The 9,955-nt window shown below is 36.6% G+C and overlaps 1 protein-coding gene across 1 annotated transcript in view; it reads left to right on the top strand.

Annotated features, from left to right (window-relative positions):
• LOC106883236 (protein MON2 homolog) overlaps positions 1–9,955 on the top strand; it is a 690,047-nt gene that overhangs the window by 88,762 nt on the left and 591,330 nt on the right. The window contains exon 13 of the mRNA XM_052972014.1: positions 462–669. Within this exon, the coding sequence (XP_052827974.1) occupies positions 462–669 (208 nt within the window). The remainder of the gene's footprint in view (positions 1–461; positions 670–9,955) is intronic.

Below are 9,955 nucleotides of genomic sequence, written 5' to 3' on the forward strand. Positions count from 1 at the left end.
GGACTCACTTTATTTGCCGGGTCTTCTCAGTCACAGCATACCTCCAGAGGTCTCGGTCTTTTGTCATTGCCTCTGTGAGGCCCAACGTTCGAAGGTCATGCTTCACCACCTCAACAAATATATTTCACACGGTTCAAACATTATCTGATATAAAACTGGGTAAGCTTTCTTAAGATGGACAGATATGGTTATTATAATCAAAGGTTCACAACCTACTCAGTTTCAACACAGATGGGGCTGTTTATGACTCGGTTGTGAACACTTTAGCCTGGATTAAAACTCGGAGTAGATTGTTAACTTGTGCTATAATACACAAACAAGCATATGATGATAATGGTAGTGAGAATGTATGCGTGTGCTTGTATACACACACACATACACACACATCTTCAGGATATGTCTCATGTTTCAGTTCTATATGCAATGATACTCATTAATGTTTCTCGTTAATTTCTCTTCATTACAGTACTGATGAGAGTGCAACTGAATCCATATTAAAGTCACAACAGATATACGCAAGTCTTTGCGGAAAGATGTCCCTTAATACAGCCAGGGATGCATTCATCACAGCACTTTGTAAAGCATCGTTACCTCCACATTATGCCCTGACGATACTCAATACGAACCCGTCTGCTGGGGATTCAAATACTGCTGCTTCGCCACCCAAAGGTAATGCAAAACAACAATTTAATATTATTTCTCTTTATGACAGCGAGCTGGCAGAAACGTTAGCACACCAGGTGAAATGCTTAGCGACAGTAGAAAAGAATATTATTTCTCTTTATGGCAGTCAGTTGGCAGAAATGTTAGCACGCTGGGCGAAATGCTTAGCGGTATTTCGCCCATCGTTATGTTCTGTGTTCAAATTCTGCTGAGGTCGACTTTGCCTTTCATCCTTTCGGGGTCAATGAATTAAGTGCCAGTTGCGTACTGGGGTCAATCTAATCGACTGGCACCCTCCCCCAAAATTTCAGGCCTTGTGCCTAGAGTAGAAAAGAATATTATTTCCCTTCCCAAGGGAGTGAGCTGATGGAATCTTTACCCTACTGGTCAGAATGCTTAACAACATTTCTTCTGACTTTACGTTCTGAGTTTAAATTCCTCCAGGGGCAACTTTGCTTTTCATCCTTTCGGAGATTGATAAAATAAGTACCAGTGCACTGGGGTTGATATAATTGATTTATTCTCTTCCCTGGAAATTGCCAACTTTGTGTCAAAATTTGTAACCATTATTATTATTCTTTCCCTAATCTTGAGAAATTAGGCTTCTCAAAACCAGAAAGGAGAAAGCTGATTCGGAGACTGCTGATCCAATCATCACTGGAACTGTAAAAATCTGTAAAACTTTTCAGAAGTTTATCATTTAAATATATATGAGCATGTCTAGATATGCAACTATATGCATGAGAATGCATACATACAATGTACAAATCTGCACATACATACATACATACATACATACATACATAAATAAATAAAAACAAAGATATCCTGTTGTTGATGTTGAAATTCCAATGAAGGAACCTTGGATCTAGGTTAGAAACCAGTTCTTTCTCTATTGGCAAGAAATCTTGAAATAAAACTAAATAATGACATACATACATACATACATACATACATACATACATGTATTTATGTGTGAACGCATGCACATGCATACATGCATGCTCACACATACTCACATGGCAGGCTTCTTTGCAGTTTCCAACTACCAATTTCACTCATAAATATTGGTCAGTCCAAGCTTTTAGTAGAAGATACTCACCCAAGGTGTCATGCAATGAAATCGATCTCAAAGCTATGGTGTTGCCAAACAAACCTCTTAACCCCATAAGCATGCTTTCATGTGCTTAATTTAGTTTTTTTTATTACTTAATCATAGGAGGAAGGGCAAATGACCCTTTTCAGGGCCTTGAACCTGAAGTGAGGAAGATGAGAAGTTCTTCTTAGACTGCAGCCCTGGCCTGACTGCCTGCAACAGAGTTGGCTCTACTAAAGGCTTGCAAGGGCCATGCAGTGGTGTTAAAGCAGAAAATACACAGATTAGGAATGGTTCCTTCAACAGTCTGTTTCTTTCTACCAAGTTTTACTCAGTAACACTTCAGTGTTACTCTGCCCGTAGCAGAGAACACCGGGCCCATGTACTGCATACACAATAGGATTGAACCTGATGCAATATGGTTTGGAAAGTGAACTTATTAACCATAATGTACTATGTTGTTTTTACCTTATTTTTCTTATTATGAACCCTAATTTTATTGTGTTTCTCCCTCGTCTGTTACATACCAAACGATATTATAAGTAAGAGATAGGTAACAACAAGGTGGCAGTTTTGCATCCCGACACTTGGTTCTTTGATGTTGTTAGTCCACTCTTTTGCAGGCATTCAGACCAGATCCTTCCCCTTCCCCACTTCTATCCTGAACCACATTTATCTTTCCTACAGACATTTGGCTGGCCATCAGTCATAGCAATCACAACTCCAAGACTAACAGATTCCTATATTCCAAAAGATCTTTACGGATGCTGCTACTTTCACTCAAACTCTCTGTTTGCCCTCCACCTTTAAAATATATTTTTAGTCATGGAAAAATTTGGAGACTATTCAACTTGTTAACTTTATTCAATTAGTATTATAAATGGCTTAATTAGCAATGTTGTCTTCAGTTTATTTCAGTCTGAATAAGTTGTAATTAACAAGGAAAAAGTGTTCTGAAAAACCTGAGATATTTGAAATGTTATAACATTTTTGGTTTATTAAAGACAAATTGTTCTTAGAGTTAATAATACAATTTTTGCTAATTTAGTAACAGTTAAATAAAAATTTGAAATTAACTTATTAAAAAACAAAGCAAATTTTGTAAAATTGCAGTGATCTGCATATGTGTCTTGATCAGGTCTGACAGACAAATAAAAGGGCTGTTTCTGTGAGCCCCTTTTGTAGATGACCTCAGCAACGATAGATAGTGTCTTCTTTATCACAAATGGTATCTTTAACATATTTTGGGCAAGACCATAATAATGTTTATTCCAGTGTATATGGTGACTGAGGACATGGTACAAGGAATGAAGAAGAATCCAAGCTGTTGGAGTTCTGTGATGCAAATATGGTAACCCCCTGCAACCATTGGCTGTAGGAATGCTGCCAGCCAACTAATTACCTCTCAAGCAGGTGAACAAGAAATGATATAGGCAACTAGTTGTGAATACTACATTTTTGTTTAGTGAAGAATGTACCATTCACCTTAAACTAGGAATTAATGGCATCAGAGTAAGAGCCTGAAAGGTCACTAAATGCACAAGAAAGATTGTTGCCATAGTAATGAAGCTAAAGCACACAGAGTGAAGCCACTTGGCACAGACTGACCTTGAGCTCTGCTGTATATGCACACTAAGTTTTAACATTCTAGCTCACTTCCAGTGTTTAGAGCAGTGCTTGGAAGGAATGTGTGTAGTGTGTGATCATTGCATTGACCATGACAGAGGAAGTTGAGCAGAAAACCTGCATCAAATTTTGCCAAAAGCTTGGCAATACCTGCTCAGAGGCTTACAAAATGTTTTCAAAAAGTTTTCATTGTTTTTGACACAATCAAGGAGATCTTGTGCAACTGAAACCTGACAGTCTTTTTGGTCAGCTGAAAGTAGTTTTGGCATAAACTCGGCAGACATGCGTTTCATATCAAAATCTTCTGTGATAAATGACTGAACTGAACACTAAGTGATTTGACGATTTCCCCTTACAGCTGCACACATATTTGCGATGTTTTTCTCAATTCTGCTGGTTGCAGATCTCCCGGAACATTTGCCAATATCAACATTTTTTCAGCCATCTTGGAAACATCTGAACACATGAAATAAATTCTTTAATATTCTTCAAAGGCTTTGCGAAGGTAGCTGATTGCTTCTAGGACACACATGAAATAAACTCTTTAAAATGTTTCAAAGGCTTTGCAGAGGTAGCTGATTGCTTCTGTTACCTTTGTGATTTAATTAACTGTAGAGATGAATGACCATTGAAAGCACTGAATGAAAGAAAAATGAGGAAAGCTGGAAAGAAAAGAGTTGAGCAGATTCCACCAGAGGTGTGATGTCAGTGTGCATGAACGGTAAGGCATAAATGTGGTGAGAGTAAAACAGGGTACAAAAGGAATTGGATGCGCTGTGCAAGAGAAATAACACATTTGTGCAGGCATGGTCTGTATGGAGAATGAATAATGGGGAAAGAAATGTCCAGTAGTCCAAGTGGTAGAAATCTGTGAAAGAGTAAGACTTGAGAAATACATTGAAGGGGAGAAAGCTGATCTCAAGAGGCTAAATGTAGTGAATGAAATTACAAAAAACTGCAACACTTGGGCTGTTTGATGAATAGGTTGTACGCAACAACAGATAAAAATGAAATAATGTTGGGAGTTTTCATTGATCTCAGTAAGGCATTTGATACTATACCACATGACATTTTACTGAAAAAATTGGAAGTCATAGGGATAAGAGGTAAACAATTGGAACTTTTTAGAAGCTACTTGTAGAATAGGGGAAGACAATGTAAACTGTGGTGTTCTACAGGGGGTCTGTGCTTGGCCCTGTGCTGCCTGACTGGCCCCTGTGCTGGTGGTATGTAAAATGCACCCACTACACTCTCAGAGTGGTTGGCATTAGGAAGGGCATCTAGCTGTAGAAACATTGCCAGATCAGATTGGAGCCTGGTACGGCCTCCTGGCTTGCCAGACTTCAGTCAAACTGCCCAACCCATGCCAACATGGAAAGCAGACATTAAACAATAATGATGATAATGATGATGATAAATGACCTGCCTAATATTATAAATAAAAAAAAAAAGTGAAATTCTTATGTTTGTTGACGATATGAGTATTTATGTATGAGGCTGGTCCCTTGGAGAACTGATCTCTACTATGAACGACATTATGAATGATGTTATGGAATGGTTGAGACTTAATAGACTGTCATTAGATATTGATAAAACCAATTCCGTTGTTTTTAAGCCAGCACAGAAGAATATTGATTTGGTAAATGAAGTAATGATAAATGGTTCCCCTGTAAAAAGGGTTAATTGCATTAAATTTTGGGGTGTAACAATTAATGAAGATCTGAGCTGGAAGAATCACGTTGAGGAAGGAGCCAGTAAAATGTCATGATTGATAGGGATTACTTTTAAAATACGGCCATTTGGGAATAACAAAGCTATTCTTAGATTGTACAACTCCTTAATGTATCCAGTAATGATTTACATGAATGTAGTGTGGTGTAACAAACACAATTATTTGATAAATAAAATATTTTTGTATCAAATAAAAATACTTTAGAATATTGGGTGGTATGCATTACTTAGCACATACTGGTCCACATTTTAAGAAATATAAAATCTCAACTATATTTAAAATCAATGGAAAAAGATTGTCCTTCTTTGCCCATAAATGGCAACCTGATATGTACCAGCCTTTCCTCTCAAAAAAAAAAAAAAAAAGAAATGATAAACTTTGAAGTCAATTGCAAGAAAAGTCAAGATCAAAATAATTTGTTTGTTGAAAGAATTAATCGTAATAGATTTAAAAACATGCTAGATCATACATCATGCTCGATTTACAATAGTCTTACAATAGAAATCAAAACCATTAGAAATATAGATTTGAAGGCAAACCTGACTGTGCCACTGGAATACATAACAGAAATTGGTGAGCTCATTTCCATCTTTTCTTGTTTTATTTGGTAAGGAATGACCTTGGTCTCCTACAGTATGTGCACACTGGAGGATTCGTCTAGATAATAAATGTTAATTTTCATTCATGATTGCAAGTCAACATGCTACTTGAAATGCTTTAACACTTTTTAAGTTGTCCTACAATGTCTGATACTATAAGTCTGCACTAACCAATATGTCTCATCGTTGCAGATAGGTTGTGTGTCAAAGGATCGACATCTTTATTGCATATCGTAGCCTCATAGCCATAAATAAAGAATAAAATAAAATGTGCTGGAAAAGATCCAGTATGGAAGAAAACAGATGTAAAATTGATGATGGATAATGTTGGTCTACATGATGTCTAAATTTAAAGATATTGTGGTTTAGTAGGTGGAATTATGAAAATCAAAAGATTGACTAAAATAATATAAAATGAAGTGGAAAAATAGCTAAATTATGTATGATGCAGAATTGCTTATTTTTGAATTATTCAAAATATCTTTGTAAGAAGGAAAGCTCGTTAAAAGGTTAAAGTTCACAAGTTTAATATAAATTACATAACAACAAAGAAAAAAAATAATATTTCAAACAGGTTTTCGTTAGAAACACTTAACATATTAAGGCAAAAGTTTGAAAAAAACATTAAACTATTTGTGGTGGTTTTATTTGGAAATCTATAAGTAATTGCTGAATAATTTTATTGCATAAATAGTTATCCTATTTTTATTGTTTCATTTTTTCGGTTATTGCTTCCTAGTTTTCTCTTTTAGTGGATGTTAATATTTAATGTAAATTACCGTTAAATTATGATTGCTTTTTCGTAAATATTCATTGAAATGTCACTTGTGTTCATTTAGCGTTGACAAATTTCACGCATTGAAATAAAACAATATTTGGTTTTTGTATCTTAGCATCTAATATTCATGAAACAACTGAATGAAATATTTCCTTATTTGTTTCTGCTGACATATAATTTCTGTTGAGTCAAATTACTTTGGAAATGGTTACACTGTGACATAGTTTCAGTCTTTAGTCGAGTCTTAACCCTTTCGTTACCGTATTTATTTTGAGATGCTCTGTGTTTCTTTCAATTAATTTTAAATATAACAAAGAATTTAGTCAAATAACTTAGTTATCATTAAGCTAGTGTTAGGAACATAAATTGTGACTAAGGTTTGGTGGAAGATTTTAATTCAAAACTTATGGAAACAAGACATTCATACTACAGAGCCAGAACTGGTTTCAGCCAGGTTGGTAATGAATGGGTTAAGACAATAATACAAGAAAGCAATTACTTCCTCCTCCAAAAGCCTCATTACTGTGGCTCTAACAGGTCCAAGAACTTAGAAGTTCTTGGACCTGTTACCATTTTCAACTTCCTTCTTTTATAGTTAGACATTGAATTTGGGGTCAAACGGACTCTTTTTCTTCTACCATTACATGATCCAGGTTCAGTCCCACTGCGTGGCACCTTGGACAAGCATCTTCTACTCCAGCCTTGGGCCGGCTTGTGAGTGGATTTGGTAGAAAGGAACTTAAAGAAGCCCATCATACATGTGCATGTGTGTATGTGTATGTCATTTCTTTGTTTGTTCCCCACAATGGTTTAACAATCAGTGCTGGTTTGTTTACATCCTCATGGCTTAACAGTTCAGCAAAAGAGACCAATAGAACAGTATCAGGCTTAAAAAGAAAACGAACACACACATATATGCACATGTACAACAGGCTTCTTTTAATTGTTTCATTCATTAAACTGTGGCCATGTTGGGGCATCACCTTGAAGAGTATTTAGTTGAATGCAATAATCCTACTCCTTTTTTAGTCCTTTTTTTTTAGTTCCTTTTTTTTTAAAGCCTGGTACTATTCTACTGGTCTCTTTTGCTGAACTGCTAAGCTATGAGGATGTAAACAAACCAACACTGGTTGTTAAACCATTGTGGGGAACCAAACACAGAAACACACACACACACATGCGTGTGTGTGCGCACACATGTATGACAGGCTAATTTTAGTTTCTGTCTACCAAATCCACTCACATGTTGGCCTGTTGGAAAGTAAAATAACTTTCTCATTATTAAGCTGGGGTCTGGAACAAATTAGCATAAAATTTTGATGGAAGATTATAATTTAGACAACTTTAAAACAGTAAGTTCCTGTCATAGAACCTGGGGGCGATCACAGGTGGGTTGGTATTGAAAGGGTTAAGTGGGTTGCTGTAAGGAATGGTATGCAACCATACAAGCCATGCCAAATGTATGTGTGAGGTATGATCCTCTGATCATACATATGAGAGAAGTAAATTTGAATAAGATGAAAAATGGCACCTGTGCCCAGCGTCGCCTTTCTGGGACTTGTGCCCACGGCATGTGTAAGGACTTTCGAGCAAGATCGTTGCCAGTGCCCCTGGACTGGCTCTTGTGCAGGTGGCACATAAAATACACCATTTTGAGGGTGGCCGTTGCCAGTACCGCCCGACTGGCCTTCGTGCCAGTGGCACATAAAAGCACCCACTACACTCTCTGAGTGGTTGGTGTTAGGAAGGGCATCCCGCTGTAGAAACTCTGCCAAATCAGATTGGATCCTAGTGTAGCCATCTGGTTCACCAGTCCTCAGTCAAATCGTCCAACCCATGCTAGCATGGAAAGGGGACGTTAAACGATGATGATGATGATGATGATGATGATGATGATAAAATTTGATGAACTATCTAACCCATGACTGCATGGAAAGCAGATGTAAAATGATGGTAATGATGTTTGTACACTCTATGAAACAACTGGGGATTGCTTTTATTTCCATCTTATCTTGCTGTTTTATTACAAGCAAGCAAAACAAGATTTTGCAGTGATTTTGTTGCAGATGTTAGCATCGTTTTTCCACCATTTGTTGATGAGGTGGGTTGGGAGCTGCGGCGGTGGTGGTGGTGGTGGTGGTGGTGGAGAGAAGATCGAAACAGTGTTTATAAGAATATTAGCTTCACTTTCTGTCCAGTTATGTTTGCTTCATGCTTCACATGTGTTGCTAACCATATTTAGAAGATGGTAAACGATCACATTGGAAGTACGTAATTAATTAGCTAATCAAATGATTTCTATTTTTCACCATTTTGTTTTCTTTGTGTGGCAGATAGCCTTTCTTTTTCTTTTTACTGGATTGTTTTGGTTGTTTCTTTGCACTCTGGATGTTTATGAACAGTGGTAGGAAGTGATGTTTCGTTAATTAGCATTTAAGCAGTTAATAATGGATTAAAGAGATATTTGTTGTTATAGTTTATTTGTTATTTACTTGTATATTTTATCAGATTCATTCTTGCTTGTTTGCACAATTGGTTGTTATGAGAAGCGATGGAGACCGAATCTACTTAAGAATTTATGAATGGGTTACGCAATTAATAATGCATGCACTGATAATTAAGGATTATAAGCATTTTGTGTTATAGGCAGAAAAGAAAAAAACACATACAAACATATATATTTGTGGAGAAATGGATGCATGTTTGTTTGTGTGTAAGCACACACACACACACACACACACTTCTTTTCTTTCATCTGTCTCAAGTTATTGAACTTTGGCAATGCTGGGGGCAATATCTTGAATAGTTTATATGATTAAATCATCCCTAGTGCTTATTTTAAGTTGGGTATTTATTGTAGCAATCATTTTTTACTGAATTGCTTGGAGGTTTAATGATAATATGCACCCAGTACACATGGTACCATGAGGTAATGTAGTAACACAAGGAAACACTAACACAACACACACACACACACACACACACACACACACACAAGAGCAGGCGCATAGATGCAAAATAAGGTGGGAAAATACCAAAGGTTGAGTAATATGCTGTTTATTAAAGCTGAAAACAATTTTCACAAATGGTTATGAAGAGTTTCAAGTGACTATTCATATATATATATCATCATCTTCATCATTGTTTAAAGTCTGTCTCCCATGCATGCATGGGTAGGATGGTTGACAGGAGCCGGCCAGGTAGAAGACTACCCCAGGCTACTGTATCCATTTTGGCAGGAGCTTTACAGTTGGATGCCCTTCCTAACACCAACTATGCTGTAGAGTAGACTCGGTTCTTTTATATGGTATCGTTTTTACTGCTGAATGTCCTTTCAAATGCCAACCATTTTACAGTGTTGACTAGATGCTTTTTACATAGCACCAGCACTAGTAGGGTAACCAAATAACTTGCAAGACAAGGAATTTTATATATATATATATATATATATATATATATAT

The sequence above is a fragment of the Octopus bimaculoides genome, chromosome 11 (genome assembly GCF_001194135.2).
Source record: "Octopus bimaculoides isolate UCB-OBI-ISO-001 chromosome 11, ASM119413v2, whole genome shotgun sequence".
NCBI lineage: Eukaryota > Metazoa > Mollusca > Cephalopoda > Octopoda > Octopodidae > Octopus > Octopus bimaculoides.